General features: G+C 36.4%; 2 protein-coding genes across 4 annotated transcripts; both read left to right on the top strand.

Moving 5' to 3' along the window:
- Positions 1-2,987: 2,987 nt before the first annotated feature.
- On the top strand, positions 2,988-7,380 carry LOC109006308 (transmembrane protein 230). The gene is made up of 3 exons (XM_018985539.2): positions 2,988-3,181; positions 5,969-6,273; positions 7,086-7,380. The coding sequence occupies exons 2-3, from the start codon at positions 5,997-5,999 to the stop codon at positions 7,163-7,165; spliced, it is 357 nt and encodes a 118-aa protein (XP_018841084.1). The 5' UTR covers positions 2,988-3,181; positions 5,969-5,996; the 3' UTR covers positions 7,166-7,380.
- Positions 7,381-8,300: 920 nt separating this feature from the next.
- LOC109006307 (SNF1-related protein kinase catalytic subunit alpha KIN10-like) lies at positions 8,301-15,020 on the top strand. 3 transcript variants are annotated; one of them, XM_018985531.2, is made up of 11 exons: positions 8,301-8,527; positions 9,977-10,169; positions 10,264-10,448; positions 10,536-10,718; positions 10,820-10,951; positions 11,402-11,587; positions 11,876-11,965; positions 12,036-12,119; positions 13,266-13,406; positions 14,131-14,343; positions 14,573-15,020. In XM_018985531.2, the coding sequence occupies exons 2-11, from the start codon at positions 9,980-9,982 to the stop codon at positions 14,684-14,686; spliced, it is 1,518 nt and encodes a 505-aa protein (XP_018841076.1). In that variant the 5' UTR covers positions 8,301-8,527; positions 9,977-9,979; the 3' UTR covers positions 14,687-15,020. The 3 variants fall into 3 exon arrangements, 2 of the variants coding, with proteins under 2 accessions (XP_018841076.1, XP_035548114.1); XR_001998637.2 differs by lacking the exons at positions 14,131-14,343; positions 14,573-15,020 and adding an exon at positions 12,485-12,682 and having other exon boundaries at positions 8,312-8,527; positions 13,266-13,374; XM_035692221.1 differs by lacking the exons at positions 13,266-13,406; positions 14,131-14,343; positions 14,573-15,020 and adding an exon at positions 12,485-13,259 and having other exon boundaries at positions 8,312-8,527.
- The last annotated feature ends 4,731 nt before the right edge of the window (positions 15,021-19,751 follow it).

A 19,751-nucleotide genomic window follows, 5' to 3' on the forward strand; every position in this document is an offset into this window, starting at 1 on the left:
TCGATGCGACTTTTAAACATCAGTTAAGTGGTTTTTTGCATTAGTATTTTAATTAAGAAATTCGCTACATTTATATGTGTGATTGAGACTAGAAATCAAGAAATTAAAAACGAAGAAGGTCTACTATAAATACCATCACGGATGTGCAAAAACTCCAACGACTCCAACTCCGGCCGACACCGCTCCAATTCTAATAGAGTCGAAAAATTTGGAGTTTAGAGTTGGAGTTTGGAGTTGAACAAGACTCTGGAACACTGGCTCCGACTCCGATTAATATACTTAATATATTTTAAATTGTAATATAAATTATAGAAGATTGAGTAGCTAATGGTTGGAATATTATTTGTAACAATATTTTGTAAGGAAAATGATAACCTTACAACTATTTTACAACTAGTTTACAACTCTATATGAAATGGAGGCAATTTTATAATATTAAAATTTATTTTTAATGGAGTGGCATGATTTTATTGGTTGTTTGAATATTAGTTATAAAAGAGTTGTAAAAGAGTTGTAGATGTATTATTATTCATTTGTAAACCCCACATGACACGTTCGAGTACCCACGACAACAAGACCGAATTTTTTCAATTTTTTTTTTATTAAAAAAAAAGGCACCGCTTTTATTCCTATATATATATATTTTTCTTTTCACTAACCCTAACCCTTAGTCACTTCCTTTTCTTTCTTCTTCTTCTACAAATCGTCCAAGTCTCTTCGTTTGGTATTTTCTACCAGTTTGATGTGTTTGTTTCCTCCAACTTGTTTCTTCTTCTTCTTCCCATACACCAGAGAGAGAGAGAGAGAGAGAGAGAGAGAGAGAGAGAGAGAGAGAGAGAGAGAGAGAGAGAGAGAGAGAGAGAGAGAGAGAGAGGAAATCAATCTTCTATGTTTTTGGATCTTTATCCAAAAGTTTTGTAAGTTGTATTCTTGAATTGAAGAGTTGAGGATCTAAGCTAGGGTTTTGTTTCTGTGTCTTTTTATGAGTTAAGGTATTGCTGGTGGTCATGGTGATGGTGGGCTTGATTCTACTTGTGGATGGAAATGTTGATTAGAAATGAGAAATTTCAAAAATTTTGGCTTCAATCTTGAATATAGAGCGCGAATCGGAAAATTAAGTAAATGGATGTGGATTTTTCTTCGATACTATCAGAGGGTGATCACGATTTGTCAGTGCAGAACCCTAATATGGCCTCGTCTCCTGTTGCAATGGAGAGAGAGCAACTAGGTGACTCGTCCTCGGCTTAGTCTCTGATGCAAACACTTCCGCAACTTCGGGGACTCCCTTTGTGACTCCGACTCCAACAATTTCAATCGGAGTCAGAATCCGCTCTGTTTTTGAGTTGGAGCCGGAGCTCAACTTGGTCTTTGACTTTAGTTGAAGTCAAATGTCAACTTTAGCCAAGCCTTAAATACCATTATTTGTCTAATTTTTATTAGTTTTAAGAATAGATATATTGTACAAACTAAATGTATAAAACAAAAAGGAGATAAGTGTATAATTGAAAGGGGTAAAAAATACTGTAGGCTTAATATGACATCCCAAGCCCAAACCAAAGGAGGAGTCTCATCTGAAAGAAATAGATAGAAGGAAATGAGGGGACAACAACAGAGGAAGAGAAATGTGTAAGAGGAAAAGAAAGGAAGTGACTGGAAAACGAGGGAAAAGATAGAGAAATGGGATAGGGCATGCGGGAGAAGACGACGAAATGACATAAAGCCGAGCTTTTCATCGACCACTGACATGGGCCAGTAAAATGAATATGAGATCAAAGATACAGGGACTTCTAGGTGACTTGAAGAGAGCTTCTTCAACCTCGAAACTTTAGTTTTATTTTCTTCAGGCAGCAGAGGTCATCAATCTATTTGTATATTGAGTTATGAGAGACTGTAAAATACTTTCATATATAGTGAATTTGCCCTCCAAATAACCCGTGGACGTAGGCCATATGCCGAATCACGTATATTTGTGTCTCATTCTCTATTTATATTTAGAAAAAATCTATTCATCATTATTTTTTTCATCATTTCATGATGTGATATTAAACGATAAGTTCACTAATAAAATATAATAAAGTCTCCAATCATCTAATGTCACATCATAAGATGATGAGAATTTTAATGATGAATAACATTACTCTAACAATAATATATAATAGTTTTTCATTGAAAGTATTTTCAGGCAGTGAAAAGAAATAAACACTTTTTTCTTTGTCTAAGCAGATTCTTAAGGGTTAATTACTCAATATCACAAATCGACCTCGTTGCCGTTAGATATTTTTTGTCGTATCCTATTTATCTTATAATTAAGAGATATTTATCTAAATATCTTAGATATTTAACTAAATGTCAATTCATCTTTAAAATTTTAAAAAATAGAAATAGAATAATTTGTATTGGAATGATTAAATATTAGTGGCTTCCTATACAATATTTTTAAGTATTTCTTCATATTTGAAGATATATTATTTATCTTTAAATGTATTATTTTATTTTAAAATATTAAACCTAACTATTTTATTATTTCCTAAGTTTTACTTTAAATGTTTTTATTGGATAATTAGATTGAAAAAAAAATTAATTGAAAAATAATAATTTAAATAAAAATAAAATTATTAATTAACGTATAGTTAGTATTAAAAAAAAATTTAAAATTATATTATTAAAAAATTAATATTATATTATTATTTTGATTAATTTAATATGAGATTATGGGCTTGAATGCTTTTAAATTTAAAAAAAAAAAATATTTCGTTCGGAAGTTGAGCTCATTTCAACTCATCATTACAACTTTTTCAAATTTCAATATAAAATATAATAAACAATTCAACTTTTTTAAATCTTAAAATAATAATAATAATAAATAATAATATTTTAATAATATTTTATCATCTCAACTCAACTCAACTAAACTCAACTCATTTCAACATTCCAACCCATCCTAATGCTCTGAAAGTCGGATAGACATCAGTCGCCATATTTGAAGCTTCCAATTGCCAGACATGTGTCTCAGGTAGGACCTGTGCTCTCACATCAACGGCTTGGATTAGCACTGTGAGCAACTAAAAGTCACAGACAACTTGCCCAGATGCTTTGTTCCGATCCCATACGCTCGCGCTTTCTGATTCCCTGATCCTCCTCTACCCCGGGAAAGCTCATCCCCTGCGACCTACTCTTCTCGGTAAGTCTTCTAGTTCTGTTACCCTGTCATTCCCTTTAATCTATCATCTCTAATGGCCTTTCCAATTTTCCCGCTCTAATTTTTTTGTATAAACATATGATCTGAACGACCGTCTCTTTTGATGATTATTATAATTTTTTTGTGATTTCATTAAATGGATTTTGAATAATCCATAAGCTATCATATAGTAATGTTTCTCAGTTTAGTGGCCTTGGAAATCTGTATTAAAATTCAATTTTGCTGAACATATGCGTACTGTGTATGGCTGAATCGGCTATTCGGGTCCTTAACATGATATGTTTGAGGATATTAGGTGAATACTTTCCAACGTCGTTTGCATGATTGTGATCTATCTTTTGGTCCCTCCAACTCGAATAGGTCAAAACCTTGTTGGAAGTTCTTAAGATTTTACAGTGTATGCGAATTGGAGGGTTAGTTCCCAATTTAATAATTTGAGGATTGAGAGCAGGGCAGCGGCGACGACTTTGAGATCGTTAAATTGAACAACCTTTTATCTCTGGTCATCATGTCATTGGTTTAGTGAAGTCATTTTTTCTTGTTTTCAGGTGAAACTCAGTCCTATAAGCTTCTTTAGATTCCCGTGATAAACTTTTGAGCAGGATCTGAGAATTTGAAGTAATTTTTTTTGGCCTGTGTTACGGACTCGTGTTCAATTTTAGACCTGCTAGCACTTTAACCAAAAATGGGCAAAATGGGATGGAGCCCATACTGTTCATCGAGGCCAGTTTTTTTGTTCCTACTTCCTATCCCCTTTTTCGGGCCCGATCTGGAATCTGGATAATCGGGATCTGAATGCGGTTTTCGGTTACAGTTTTATCTGGGCTGATAAGTGAATTACCCACCCGCCCATGCCCGGAGGTGGATACGAGTATAGGATGCGGGTACCGGGTTTAGAACCAGATACCCTCAGCTGCAAATGTGATAGATCGATCCATCTCTCCCTCTCTCCCTCTTGGAATGACCGAAAAAATACACAAAAACCCTATTATTTTGTTACGATTCCACATCGACTAAGTATGTGATTGATTGATGGTTTATAAGCCCCTAGACACCCTTCCCTTGTAAGCTAGTTTTCAAGGGTGAGTTCTACCTAGTGGGTTCATAAAAAATGATATCAGAGCCACTCCACGTTTAAGACCATGTTGCGACGGTTGCAATCGTGCTGCACGGGGGGTGATGCCGGCATGGCATTGTATGCCTGGAGCTAGGAAAAGATTTAGCGCACAGCTAGCCCATGTGACCGCCAGGACCATCGTGGACGTCGGCTGCAGAGCGTGGTGGTTGTTACAATCCCACATCAACTAAGTATGAGATTGGTTGATGGTTTATAAGCGCCTAGGCACCCTTCCCTTGTAAGCTAGTTTTCAAGGGTGAGTTCTAACTAGTGGGTTCATAACATATTTGCCGCTCTTTTCACCTTCCCAAGCCCAGTGGTTTCTTTGTTTTAGGTTAGACCTCTCTGTCTCTCCCTCTCTCTATTTCAACATGTGGAATTTGGTCTTCTAATCGAACTAAGTGGAAGATTAACCCTTTTTATTTGTGCTCTGGCAGATGCTATGGTTTTGTGAATTTAATCTGTAGCTCCTGATCTTGGTTTCTAGGGTTTCTCTATGATATTTCTCTGTTCCCATTTATCTGTCCTGTACTAACTTTGAAAATGGTGGCGGAGTGAACAGAGAAATTTGTCTTATCCCGAATTTTTCTTCCTGTGATCTGGAATTAGTCTTCCTGAGTCTTTTCATCATAATGGGTTTTCATATTCCATTGCTTGGCATTTCGTTTGATTTGTAACATTATTTTGTTTGGCTAAAGACAATGGAATCACCCAAAATAAAATTTTTACAAAATTCTGGAGGAGCTATTGGTGTCTAAAAAGGCTTGGCATCCTGTGTAATTTGCATGGCTTACAGTTTCTTTTTCTTTTTTTTTTTTTTAAAATCCGGGTACATGTTTATTTAGAATGCTTGGTACGAACATGTTGATGTCTATGGGTGAGACCAGAATAGTCTCTTTAGGTTTTTAATATATTATCCTTGTATGAAAGTTGGTTTTATGGTATTTTCTTCTATCCCAAGCTAAGTTTAATTTCTTTATGTGTTTGTACTGTATATACGTGAATTTTTATCCAAGAAAGTAAGCACAGTTGTTTCTTAGGAAGTTAAAGTACCAGCTCTTTTGTATATAGTGGAGTGACCCATTTGTTCTTCACTGACATGAAGTCATTGATCCTTCTATATCATTTGGAGTACAGAAGATGAATATAGTGTGATATTGGGAAGAGTTTAATGGTGGATTTCTTTTTTCAATCTTTTCTCTGGTCTGGTGCAATAGACTAAATTTCTCTGGATACTCTGATGAGGAGCACCCCCCATCTGAAGCCTCGGTTTGAGTCATATACATATCTTCATTTTTTTATTCATTATTTGGTGTGAGATGAGATACAGTCATTATGTGAACAAGCACTACTCTGATGTGTTACATCTTGTATTCAGCCAACCAAGTTCCCGTGCATTTATTGTATTCAGCCAACAAAGTTGCCATGCATGTTTAATTGAGAAAATTTTTATTAATTTGAAACATGGCATTTCTAAGTTCTGTTTTAGGATTATTTTCTTTTGGATGCCAATGGGTGGGGTAGTGAATCTAATTTTATGCAGTTGCTAACATGTCAGTAACATGTTAGTTTGTACTAACCTTTTTTTACCCATTTTCTGCTTTCACAATTTTTATTATACTCATTTGATTGTGTTGTTTGTGCATCCCTAGGCTTAATTGAGAGTTGAGTTTGATTACTATGGCATCAAGACGCCATGTTCAGTACAATGCTCTTCCTACCGATGAAGATGATAATTATGATGGTATTGCGAGAAGACAGTATGACGCTCGGTTTGACTATACACCCAAAGCCTTAGATAAAATCCCATGGAAATCCATTGCCCTTGCCCTTTTCCTGCTGTTTCTTGGATCAGTGCTTCTCTTCCTTTCATATTTCATCTTCACAGGTCACATGGGAGGGGAGCACTCCCAGGCCTTCGGCCTTTTGGCCTTAGGAAGTCTCTCCTTCCTCCCAGGTATTCATATTATTATTATTAACACAATTATCAGCTTGCACAATACAAAGACATGACTAAGTAATCAGCTTGTTTAATACCTATCCAATGCTTTATTTTCTTTGTAAGATAAAATTGTATTTGGGAAATGGATACTCTGGTACTTGCTAATACTTTTTGGTTTGGATTTTGCATTGGTGTAAAATGCCAATTGTCACATACGGAATGTAAGCGAGTATCCCCATTATGGCACGAGATATTGTGTGGTCTGCTGTAGACTTGTTCCATTTGTGCTATGGCATGTAATGCATGTTCATGTTTCAAGTAATACTCAATTTAGTTTAGTCACAAAAAAAAAAAAAAAAAAAAAAGGGCAATGCTCAATTTAGTAGCAGTCAGTCCTATGTCTGGCGTCCTGATTTCTTTTGAGACTTAGTTGAAGTCTTTCCAGGTTGAACTTGGGGTGAGTGCCTATTATATGCGTTGGCAGAGTCTTAATTAGTCCACTACTGAAGCAATCTTCTCTTCAAGAGTATGTGCTTCCCCTCTCCAGGTTACCAAGTCATTGATGCCTTGTGGAAGTGCAACCAGTTTGTCATAGTCTTTAGTTTCGTTTTTGGTTAATTCTTTTGTAATACATTGCAACCTTTTACGCAAATTAGGTATGCATCTAGTGTAACTATTTCCTGCAACAGAGAAGCGTGTATGGTGCAAGTGAGTTGTGTTTTGAGTATGAGAAATGATAGTTGCAGTCGTGAGTATGGATCTGCTAAAAGGTTTCCACCCATTTCTCAGTAATTGACCACCTTTATATCAATCGCTTGTGACTGCAGGCTTTTATGAGACTCGAATTGCATATTATGCATGGAGGAACGCCAGGGGATATCGGTTTGCTTCCATTCCTGATTATTAGTACCTGTCTTTGTGATGTTCCTCAAATCGATGCCACTTCTAGTCCTGGCGTATTGTATAGAACCACATGCATATGCAATTTGTTTGTTATTTCAAATATAGTGGAAAAAAAGGTGCCTATTCATTTGAATTCCATATATTTTAAGGGATTGTTTTGGTTTATTTCTGCAATAATGAGTATCTTGGTGGACGATGAAGTACAGTGCCTTACCGATCCTTTTTGCTCTCGCAATAGGCTGCTTGTTATTGGTTGGATTCTTTGGAATTTTGTTACAGATCAGTTCACATTACACACTCCATATCTATTATAGCTTTTTCATAGAGTGTGGTATGAGATGGTGAATAGTGACTGATAAGAGAAATTTTTCTTAAAATAATATTAAATGACATGAAATTGAACCTTTATTTGTTTTTAAATATGGAATAATATTAACATTCATTACCAAACTATAGATTAACTCTCTCTCTCTCTCTCTCTCTCTCTTATCCCAATCAAACACATTACGAATTCGTGACTCGTTGATTATACAACTTGACTAGATGTGTATCCTAAAAACTTGCCCTTAATATGGAATTAATTATTGAATAATTTCGAAATGTGATGAATTACCATTACTAAATAATTTTGAAATGTAATGAATTAATAATTTCTATTGCTTATTAATTACTCTTTTTACTTTACTGTACGACCCAAAGTTTTAGGGGACTCCGTATTTATTATCCTCACCAATTTATAAAAAAAAAAATTCTATTCATAAATTTCATACACTACATCATCTTTTTTATAATTTTTTTATTTTTATTTTTTATCAAATGTGTGATATATGAATGATGAGTAGAAGAATTTAATTGTTTTAAAAAGAATAAAATCAAAAAATATTTAAAAAATAAAAAAATTAAAAAAATTATGGTGTGGTATATAAGCTTATGAATAACAAATTAGCAATGCTATTTATAAAAGATTAATGCTATCCATAAGTTTTATATCCTGTAAATCTATTTAAAAATATATTATTTTATATTTTTATTTTATTTTATTTATAAATATGTTTAGAATTATTTTGATTACGTGGATAAAAAATTAAAATAATATATTTTTAAATGGATACACCTTGAGATGTATAGAATTTTTTTTTAATAAAATGTTACCCGTTCAAACTACGTAATTTCAGAGAACATTTGTTCGAGCCCGTAACTCCGACGTGAACGAGATGAGGGAAAGTTGAAACAGACAAAGTGACTCCGGCGCGAGCGAGAAGAGGGAAACAGACGAAGAGCTAAGGATTAACGGAAACGTAGCCAATCAGGTCCTCTCGCTCGAGTTAGGCCCCGCGTTAGTGCCTTGCCCAAGACGATTATCGAAGTCAGTAGCCTGATTTCTTCTTTTTCAATTGGTCTTTTTTGCTTTTGGGTTCTCAGATCTGTCTCAGCAAGTGTTGAAGATAGTCGCTTGGATTGGTAGATTTTATTTTCTTTATTTTTTTTTGTTTTACTATTTGGGCTTTGAGGAATTCTGGGTGATTCAAGCTTTCCCATATGGGGATTTTCTCTAATTTCGATTGGGTTGTCGTTTGATGGGTCTGTTTAATTGTAATTCCCCTCTAATTTATTTGCTTTGCTGTGAATTTTTCACCTAGAAACTTTCCGTAAGAGTACATGTTTAAAGTGGCAATTTGTCTTTGAAATTCTTTCATATGATTCACTAGTGTTTAGATGGCTGAGTGAATTGATTGAAAAGTTATTCTTCTCAAATTTACTTTTCCGACTGTAGTTGGTTTGGGGCTGTTTCTCAAAGATTGTGAATGTTGAAAAATGCGATTTTGAACAGTAAAAATGAAAAAAAAAAAAAGAAGAAAAATTTGAGATTTAATGATGTCTCTGGGTTTCAAAATAGCAAAAAAGCTTATCCTAAAGTTGGGTGGTCGAGTATTAGTCTTTCTCATGAGGACCTTTGAATTAGGCAATTTATGGTTTTTGGGTGTAACATTTTTATTCAGTGATCCATGGCCGTCTTAGGTCTAGAATTCTACAAAATCTCCAGAGCTTGTTTTCTATGTTCTTCTTGAGGGATTCTAGCATTTAAGGACCATAAGGTTGAAAACTGCGATAAATTTGTTTTGATAAAATAAGATTCTTTGTTTTGCTTGGTCTCTAGGTGTTCTTGCTGAGTTTTGTTTTGCAACTATGACAGAAAAGGATCCTTCCACGCTAATAAAATTTGTTTTTCTTTCTTTTGTAGCTGTTATTGTGATTCTGATCTGTTTTTGAGGCATTTTTATGTGAATTATTGAAAAAGCATTGAAACAGCCGCCAATTATAGAAAATTTCCCCTATAAATAATTCTCACTTTTAGTTTTCCTGTTGAGTTTGTTGGATTACCATCATAGAAAACATAAAACCAGCGTGTGACCAAATTCTCCAATGTTTTCACATGTTACTATCTTTATCCTATGAGGTGGTGTTTCCTCTATAAATTTTCTTATAAAAAATGTCCTAATCTAAATTTTGATTGTAACAACAAAATAGTTTAAAGGAAAATGTCTTGGTGAATCGCTTTTGACTAAGAGATGCTTAGAATGCTCCTTAAGTTTCCATTTCTTGTGATTGGATAAATTCTTCTGAATTATGGACTTAGCTTCACTGTGTTGACTGTAAACATACATTATTGCTCAATGTTGTGCATAGTGGGATGTCCCCCTTTCCTGGGGATGTCTTGGCCTGATTGCTACTTATGTTGCCATTCTATCTGTTTGCTTTTGTGCGTGTAATCTCTTTCCCATTGTCTCATTTTGCACCCATGCCTATTAAATAGGAGATGGTTGGCTCAACTGGGCCAGGTGGCAATGACCTGGATGTGTTTTTACGAAATTATAAGCTTGGAAAAACCCTTGGCATTGGTTCCTTTGGCAAGGTGAAAATTGCAGAGCATATCTTGACTGGTCATAAAGTTGCTGTAAAAATCCTTAACCGTCGGAAGATAAGGAACATGGAAATGGAAGAAAAAGGTCGGCATTATTTTCTTGGAGATGATATTATTTTTTCTTTTTCTCTTTTATTTAAAATTTTCCTTCATTCATTTTCCCCTTTAAATTGGTGCAGTGAGAAGAGAAATCAAAATATTGAGATTGTTTATGCATCCTCATATAATAAGACTTTATGAGGTTGTAGACACACCAGCAGACATATATGTTGTGATGGAGTATGTGAAGTCTGGAGAGCTCTTCGATTACATTGTGGAAAAGGGTAGGTTGCAAGAGGATGAAGCTCGTAATTTTTTTCAGCAGGTAGGATTGGCTAATAATTCTCAGATTTCTCGTACCGTTCATTACTTAGATAATTTGAAGTAGGTTGATCCTTATGTGTCAAGGCAGATAATCTCTGGGGTGGAGTACTGCCATAGGAATATGGTGGTTCATAGAGACCTGAAGCCTGAGAATTTGCTTTTGGATTCCAAATGCAATGTGAAGATTGCCGATTTTGGTTTGAGCAACATAATGCGTGATGGTCATTTTCTGAAGACAAGTTGTGGAAGTCCAAACTATGCTGCCCCAGAGGTATGGATATGTGGTATTTTTTGCATAGTAAAATTAAGTAACTAATGCGCTCCCATTTTCATGGTTTCAATCTGAAGGGTTACCATGTCAATTTCTTATAGGTTATCTCTGGGAAATTGTATGCTGGGCCTGAAGTGGATGTGTGGAGCTGTGGTGTTATACTGTATGCCCTTCTCTGCGGCACTCTTCCTTTTGATGATGAAAACATTCCCAACCTTTTTAAGAAGATAAAGGTGTTGCTATACTTGCAATGATTAAAACACGTCATATTGGCTGATTTTGCAGTGTTTTTGTGGAATTAAATAGCAGATCTTAATTTAGAAAGTTTTTGGACGTTATATTTCTCTGATTGGAATCTACTAGTCCAGTTGGTTGTTTTCAATCTTATGTGGAAGATTTTATTCTTATATGCCATAAACAGGACTGGGAATCTGATGTGTAATCACACTATTCAATTTTATGTTGAAGATACATGAAACTCACTATTAGTGGTTTCATTATTTTACTTGAAGACCTATTTCATGTGTCACTGGTTGAGTGATAAGTCCAGATTCTGTGCCTTGTTTTTCTTTCTAATGTTTTTGTTGAATCTTTTCCCTTGCTCTGTATTCATATCCAAATTGGATTCATGCTATTGCTAAGAGATCAACAGTCCTTTGAAGTGACCTTACTTTTTCCTTTAGGGTGGGATATACACTCTTCCCAGTCATTTATCAGCTGGTGCAAGAGACTTGATCCCAAGGATGCTTGTAGTTGACCCAATGAAGCGAATGACCATTCCTGAGATTCGCCAGCACCTATGGTTCCAGTCTCGTCTTCCACGTTATTTAGCCGTGGCCCCACCAGATACAATGCAACAAGCAAAAAAGGTTTGATGATCCTCCCAAAAAAAAAAAAAAAACACAACCCACACACACCCCTCTCTCTCTCTCTCTCTCTCTCTCTGATTGCATGTGTCAACTTGAGTTATAGTAACTACACTTTTTATTTAGAGTGGCCTTCTCTTAGTATGGAATTGGGGTTCTTGCTTTATTGACCCATATGTAGCCATAAATTACTTGAGAATTGGGCAACATACTTGTCATGTTTATAATGTGGTATTTGATTTTATTGTTACATTGGTCGTATTTAATTCTGCTATTGACACACTTTTTCAGATTGACGAGGAGATTCTAAAAGAAGTGGTTAATAGGGGATTTGACAGGAACCAGCTGATTGAATCTCTTCGTAACAGGATACAAAATAAGGTTCTGAATTTTGTGGACTATATTTTTCTACTTTTTTCCAATGGTATCTTATTGCTTGTGATATATTCAGGCTACTGTTGCATACTATTTATTGTTGGATAACCGGTTCCGTCCTTCCAGTGGCTATCTTGGAGCTGAGTTCCAAGAGACTATGGTATGTCTATTTATTGTGAAGTTATTCTGTGCTGGGAGAGATTTATCAGTGTTATTTTGTCTTCTAGAAAGTGATTTGTTTGGAGCCTTCTGTGGTCTATTGGATTCTGTGGTTTATTGGATGGCATTTCTCTCGGTTTGTCACAAGTACATACCCATTTGAAATGAAATGGACCTGACCTTGTTTGTTTCCTGGTTTGAACTCCCTGTTGGGTATGACAGATGATTATACTTTGTTAACTTTTTTTGTCGTTGACCTGGATATCTCTTTATAGAATGTAGTGTATCATTTCTAGAAGTTGTATCGTCTATAGTTAATGGTAGTTGGGTATTTTTCTTTGTTATACATACTGTTGGGTTATGGAGCCTGGTTTTGAGCTGAGAAGATGTTAAGCTGAAAGTTCGCTCGACTCTCGCTCGACAAGGTGCTTGAACGAAGCTCAGACAGAGAGTTCACTCAAGGTGCGCTTGACAGTTGGCTCGAGCGAACGTCGGACAGAGAGTTTGCTTGAGGCTCGCTTAATGGTTGGCTCGAGCGAATGTTGGACAAAGAGTTTGCTCAAGGTGCACTCGACACTCCACTCAAGCGAATAACCTTGTTTTGCCGTCTTAGGGTTTATGGCGCTGTTTAATATAAATATGTAATGTTTTGATTACATAATACATCAGATTGAATATTGAGAGTGAGGAACGGCATTTTGAGCATTCTGGAGAGAGCGAAAAAACCCTAGAGAGAGTTGAGATTTGTGAGTAGAGGAAAGCTCTTGTAACTCACTGTATGTTTGTAATCTCCTATGAATGAAATCCCCTACGGCTCTATAGACGTAGACATGTTGCTGAACCACGTAAATCTTGTGTTGTGTTTTTGTGCGTGCTTGATTCTTGTGTGAGTAGAGGAAAGCTCTTGTAACTCACTGTATGTTTGTAATCTCCTATGAATGAAATCCCCTACGGCTCTATAGACGTAGACATGTTGCTGAACCACGTAAATCTTGTGTTGTGTTTTTGTGCGTGTTTGATTCTTGTGTTTCGGCATTTATTTCACTGTTTATTTCGTTATTGTTTTTTGTGGGTGTGGTGTTTCCACAACACATACTTCCATTAGATTAGGAGATCTGTAGATCTATCTTGGTTTTATTTTTGCTAGGATGGTGGTTTCAATCGTATGCATCAAAATGAGGTTGCTGCTTCAGCTGTTGGGCACCGCCTTCCGGGATACATGGAGTATCAAGGAATGGGCATGAGCAAACAGTTCCCAGTTGAGAGGAAATGGGCTCTTGGACTTCAGGTTAATTTCAAGCCATTTTTACTTAAGTTTTAAGTCATTTTGACGTGGCCATAGGACTCAAGTTGTCAAGTTGCTATTCTGTTATCTTTCTTTCTCTCTTTCTATGTATATGTTGTTATTAAGCTTTGCAACATAGTTTCTTTTTGGTTTTCTTCTTGGGCATTATCCTTGATATTGTTGGGCCTTGTTTGGGTAACAAGGTATTCTTAGATATTTCTTTCCCAAACATCACTAAAACATAGAACACTTTCAATTTTAAATCTTCTACTTTTTCATCTAATTATTATCTAATCATTATTTAAACGCAAAACTCAATATAGATTTTTTTAAATTTCAAAACAAAAATAATATTAAAAAATAATATTCAAGTAATTTTTTTAACTTTATAATATTTTTATTCAACTTTTTCTCTCACATTTCCCAAAATCTAATAAAACAAAACCATTTTACTTCTATTCACAGATATTCTAAGTGTCCAAACGAGCCTTTAATCAGGTCAATAGAAGTTGATTGCTTGGCATATTGAAAAGGTCAATGCTTAGACAATTATGCGTCTCGACGATTAGGGTTGTCTGGTTGAATTCATTACTGCCCTTAACAGATTAGTGAATTATTTGACCCACTTGACTGCATAACATGTGGGCAGCGGAAGCAGGGTGAATAGTTTCTTTCTTTTTACCTGCTTGTTCTTATATTGGTTTATGTATTGTCTTAATTTTGGCAGTCGCGAGCTCATCCTCGGGAAATAATGACAGAAGTTCTTAAAGCTCTCCAAGAACTGAATGTGTGTTGGAAGAAGATTGGGCACTACAATATGAAATGCAGGTGGATTCCTGGCATTCCTGTGCACCATAATCACCATTTTGGGGACGAACCTGCTATTATTGAGAATGATGGTGTTATCAACTCAACAAATGTTGTCAAGTTTGAAGTGCAGGTAATTTTCTCTGCTATATTGTTCCTCCCTGCGTTTGTGGTTTGTCTGTGCTTGGATACGTGAGAATGAGCTGCAAGGAAGAATTCTTCTGACTGGGGGAGAGAGAGAGATCGTTGAGAGGACCATTTTTTTTAATCCTTTCTACTAACATCTCGAGCATAATTAGATGGACACCAATTAGTATGAAGTTACTTCTCCTGATATATTTTTTATGTGATGTTCTTATCAGCTCTACAAAACTCGCGAGGAGAAGTATCTGCTTGATCTCCAAAGGGTCCATGGCCCACATATTCTCTTCTTGGATCTTTGTGCTGCTTTCCTAGCACAGCTCCGAGTCCTTTAAAGCAAGAAGCATAGGCTCCCAAGTTCACAACTTCGCCAGCAAATCTCCTGTTGCTTGTGAATAAAATCTACTATGTATATAATAGCCTTTTAGTTTGGTACCTTTCGTCCCGTTCTTTTTTCTCGGGCGATGTTTGGTTCCAGCCACCAATCTGAGCCACCAAACTGTGATTCTGGAATTGGTGGCTTGCTTTCAATCCAGGAATTGGTGCAGTGTGCCCGTTCCCCTGGATTATCCTTAATGTTATGAACCCTGTTTGGGGTATTTATGAATTAACATGAAATAACTGCTTCTTCCACTCTACTTATAAAAAAAAAAATAAACTGCTTCTTCCACTCTACTTATAAAAATAAAAATAAACTGCTTCTTCCACTCTAGGATGTATTGTGATCCTTGACTTTGATGTTTACCTTGTCTAAGTCATATATGGAGCTCACTTTTGTAGTTGAATTGTAAAATGTATGTTCATGCTCTTGTTTCTTGATTTTTTTAATGGTCCTGTCAACTGATGATTGCGGAAGATCACGTCTTCTTTTCATTTCATGCTGCCTGCGGTCTTGGTAATGCTTCCTCGTGTAGAGTTGGCTTGGTGACTGCTCTGCCATGCTTCGCCTCTTAATCTTGCATTCTTACCCTGATTGCTACTGGAGTTCTACCTTTGCACCTATTTTTTTAAACCCCAGTCGTATACAACCAAAAGAAAAAGATGGAAGTACTAAATATTGAGAAACGAACTGTTATGTGGGATTTGGGTTGAAGGTTTTGTGGGATCTGCATTGAGGGATCGAACGAGTGGCTGTTCAGTAAGTAACGATATTAACACTTAGTCAATACTGTGGGTTGGGAATTAATAAAACAGTGTGCTATAAGGTTATTGGGTTTTAATGAAACGTTTCGTTTTGAGTTGTGGTAGCTTGTAGAAAATAAGCCTAGACGGTGTCGTTTTGCCTTCTTGATTAAATTGAGAAGTTTTTTCCGAGTTTGTCTGTTAGTTCTGTTATAGTTTTCTATAAAAGGGGGGAATTGTGTAATGGAGGGTATTGAACTTCTTAGTGAAATGTCATTGTAAGGAGCTTGGAGATTACTAAAAAATTTCTCTTATTCAGTTCAGTAATTCTGTGATTCATTCTGTGCATTACGTTGGGAATAATCTCTCTAGCATTCAGTGTCCATTGTTGTCTATACTTTGTGTGGGACTTTTGGAATCTGGTTCTTGAGTTCTAAGGAGGAAGAAGAAGGTACGTGACAATTGGTATCAGCAGTAGGCAATCCTTACAACCAAGGTTGAGATGGCAGAAGGAACGCGTGGTGCAATTAAAGGTTAGCAAGATGCATCTCAGAAACATTATGAAGCAATACAATTACAGCTTCATGGGGATAACATAAAGGTTAGATCAACTTTCTGATATGTTGAGATCTGTTGTGGAAACTATGAACGTAATGTCTCGAAGTGATAGGGAGGTGTCTTGAGACAGAGATCAGGCCCCTAGGAATTATGAGGAAAGATGTGGTTTTCAGAGAGGGCTTAGGTTGGAATTTCCTCGTTTTAGTGGTCTTGATCCAACGTGATGAATCTTTAAAGCTAATCAATACTTTGATTGCTTTAAAGTACCTTTTCATCAGAAATTAATGCTGGCATCACACCATTTGGAAGGTGAGGCATTGGAATGGTACCAAAATGTCTTGGATTCTGGCCAATTTAGTTCTTGGGAGACCTTGGTGGTGGCTATGCAAGATAGACTTGGACCATCAGCATTTGATGATCCAATAGAGACATTAATGAGATTAAAACAGACTAGTTCTGTTAGTTTGTATACCACACAATTTGAGGCATTGTCTAACAGGTTGAAAGGTTTATCTGATAGACATAAAATGAGCTGTTATATCAGTTGATTGAAAGATGACATTAGAATTCCTGTCAAAATGTTTAATCCAATGAACTCAGGGGCTGCCCTTGGCTTGGCCAAGTTACAAGAAGAGTATGTTTTGTCTTTAAGGAAACCTTGGAGGCCAAGTGGCCATTTTACTGATAAATGGCCAGTTAATCAAAGTGGCCTTAAAGATTTAAATGATGAAGGTAACAAGAGTGTGGTTCCCTGGAAGAGGGTGAATGCTTCTCAGATGGATGAGAAGAGAATGAAGTGTTTGTACTTTCATTGTGAGGAGAAATGGAATTCTAATCATGTTTGTAAAAAGACCAAGGTTTACTTTATTCAAGCTGGTGTTGAGGATTTGCACCAGTCTGATGGTGAAGGACCTATGTGTGTTGAAGATACAGAACATGTTTCTATTGATGATGAGAAGTGTCTGTTAATACTATTTCTGGTTCTATTGGTGCAAATGCTATGAGATTGCATGGGTGTGTAGGTTCTTATGTTGTTGAAATCCTAGTAGACTCGAGAAGCACACATAATTTTGTGGATCCTTTAGTGGTCCAGGATGCTAAATTGATAGTTCACCATGCCTCTAGTTTGCAAGTGAGAGTGGCCAATGGTGAAAAGCTTTTGAGTCAAGGCTGTGGAATGGAGATCTTTAAGATTCAAGACTCAAGATTTTTTATGCCCTTCCATGTTTTGGCATTGAGAGGATGTGATGTTGTCCTCGGGGTTCAATGGTTGAAGACCTCAGGCTCTATTATTTGAAATTTTGTTGATATGTCTATACAATTCGAGTGGGGTGGTCAAGTGGTGAGCTTACAAGGTTTAAATTGTGCCAGTATACAGATGATGTCTGGTATGTCAGGATTTAAGTTCCATTTTGTGAATAAACAAGGTTGGTTGTTACAGTTGATGCCTGTTGAGCAGCAACATGAGCAAGTTGATGTTGAAGGACCAATGGCTGACTTACTCAAGGACTTCAGTGATGTATTTGCTGAACCTGTTGGTTTGCCTCCAAGAAGAGCTTTTGACCACCCAATCATCCTCAAGGAGGGTGTTTCTCCTATTTCAGTTCGACCATACAAGTATCCTTATTATCAGAAATATGAGATTGAGAAAATTGTCCATGACTTGCTACAATATGGTGTGGTTAGATCTAGTCAAAGTCCATTTTCTTTTCTTGTATTGTTGGTTAAGAAAGCTGATGGCACTTGGCGTATGTGCATAGATTATAGGGCCCTAAACCATGAAACTATTAAAGATAAATTTCCAATTCCTGTGATAGATGAATTGCTTGATGAATTGTTTGGGGCTAGATTTTTTTCAAAGTTGGATTTAAGAGCTGGGTACCACCAGATTCATGTGAGGGAAGGAGATATTCCAAAAACAGCCTTTAGAACTCATGAGGGCCATTATGAGTTTTTAGTGATGCCTTTTGGACTCACTAATGTCCCTGCCACATTTCAAGGTTTAATGAACCACATTTTCAAGCCTTTTTTGAGAATGTTTGTCTTGGTTTTTTTTGATGATATCCTCATTTACAGTAAGGATATGGCTGAGCATTTATTGCATGTGAAGACTGTTTTAAGTACATTAAGACAACATACTCTTTATGCTAAGATGTCTAAGTGCAAGTTTGGAGTGCAAGAAGTTAAATATTTGGGCCACATCATATCTGGGAATGGGGTACAAACAGATCCAGCAAAGACTGTAGCTATGGTTAATTGGCCTGTTCCTACAACCTTGAAGTCCTTGAGAAGAGTTTTAGGATTAATAGGCTATTGCAGGAAATTTATAAGAGTCTATGGATCTATAGCAGCCCCTTAACAGATTTATTGAAGAAAAATTCTTTTTGTTGGAATGATAAGGCTGCTGTTGCATTTGAATTGTTAAAAATAGCTGTTAGCAATCCTCCTGTGTTGAGGTTGCCTGATTTCACAAAGGTCTTTACCATTGAGTGTGACGCTTTTGGTATGGGTCTTGGGGCAGTCTTGATGCATGAGTCTCAGCCCAAAGCTTTTAATAGCAAAGTTTTGAAAGGGAAAGCTTTGCTATTATCCACTTATGAGAAAAAAACTTTTGGCTTTGGTGTTTGCTGTTCAGAGATGGAGACCCTATTTGTTGGGCCATTCCTTTAAAATCAAGACTGATCAACAAGCTCTTAATTTTTTGGTGGAACAAAAAATTGGTACTGAGGCACAACATAAATGGGTTTCCAAACTCATTGGCTATGATTTCACAATGGATTATAAGAAGGGCAAGGAGAATTTGGTTGCTGATGCCCTTTCAAGGAAAGATGAGGAAGAACAAGCTGTGATGGCTATGATCTCTTTTCCCACTCCCTTGTGGATTGAAGAACTCAAGCAGAGTTATTCTTTATGTCTTGATTATGTTGATTTGGTTCCTAAATTGCAGCAAGGTTAACAAGGTCCAAAACATTTTTCTGCTCAACAAGGGTTGCTACTCAGAAAGGGAAAATTAGTGGTGGTTCCATCTTCATCTTTTTTGTCCAAAATATTGCAATACATTCATGAAAACCTATAAGCTGGCCATGTGGGTTATCACAAGACTCTTCAAAGGGCACGAAAGGATTTTTGGTGGCCAGGTATGAGGAAAAATGTGAGGAAATTAGTCAAGGAATGTAAAATTTGTTAAGTCAGTAAAAGTGAGAATGTGAAGTACCCTGGCCTTTTACAACCCTTACCTGTTCTTGACTCTCCATGGCTAGATATATCCATGGATTTCATTGAGGGTTTACCCCTTTCTAATTGCCTTTCTGTAGTGCTGTTTGTAGTGGACAGGTTGACTAAATTTGCTCATTTCTTCCCTCTCTCCCATCCTTACACAGCTGTTAAGGTAGCTCATATTTTTTTTGATGGGGTTTTCAAGTTGCAGGGTCTATCTCGATCCATAGTTTCTGAGAGAGATGTTGTTTTCACGAGTTCTTTTTAGAAGCAACTGTTTCTTTTGCAAGGTGTTTCTCTGGACTTTACATCTTCATACCATCCTCAATCTGATGGACAAACAGAAGCATTAAATAAATGCTTGGAGGGTTACTTGAGATGTTACTGCAGTCAACAACCAAAAGTGTGGTCTTCATGGATGGCTATGGCTGAGTGATGTTATAACACTACTCTACATTCTTCCATTCAAATGACTCATTTTGAGGCTCTTTATGGTTATGGTCC

Source organism: Juglans regia, chromosome 1 (assembly GCF_001411555.2).
Source record: "Juglans regia cultivar Chandler chromosome 1, Walnut 2.0, whole genome shotgun sequence".
NCBI lineage: Eukaryota > Viridiplantae > Streptophyta > Magnoliopsida > Fagales > Juglandaceae > Juglans > Juglans regia.

Coding starts and splice junctions, on each gene's coding strand:
- LOC109006308 (XM_018985539.2), top strand. CDS start 5,997: ATGGCATCAAGACGCCATGTTCAGTACAATGCTCTTCCTACCGATGAA. Junction 6,274..7,085: donor AAGTCTCTCCTTCCTCCCAG/GTATTCATATTA, acceptor TTGTGACTGCAG/GCTTTTATGAGACTCGAATT.
- LOC109006307 (XM_018985531.2), top strand. CDS start 9,980: ATGGTTGGCTCAACTGGGCCAGGTGGCAATGACCTGGATGTGTTTTTA. Junction 10,170..10,263: donor CATGGAAATGGAAGAAAAAG/GTCGGCATTATT, acceptor AAATTGGTGCAG/TGAGAAGAGAAATCAAAATA. Junction 13,407..14,130: donor AATGGGCTCTTGGACTTCAG/GTTAATTTCAAG, acceptor TAATTTTGGCAG/TCGCGAGCTCATCCTCGGGA.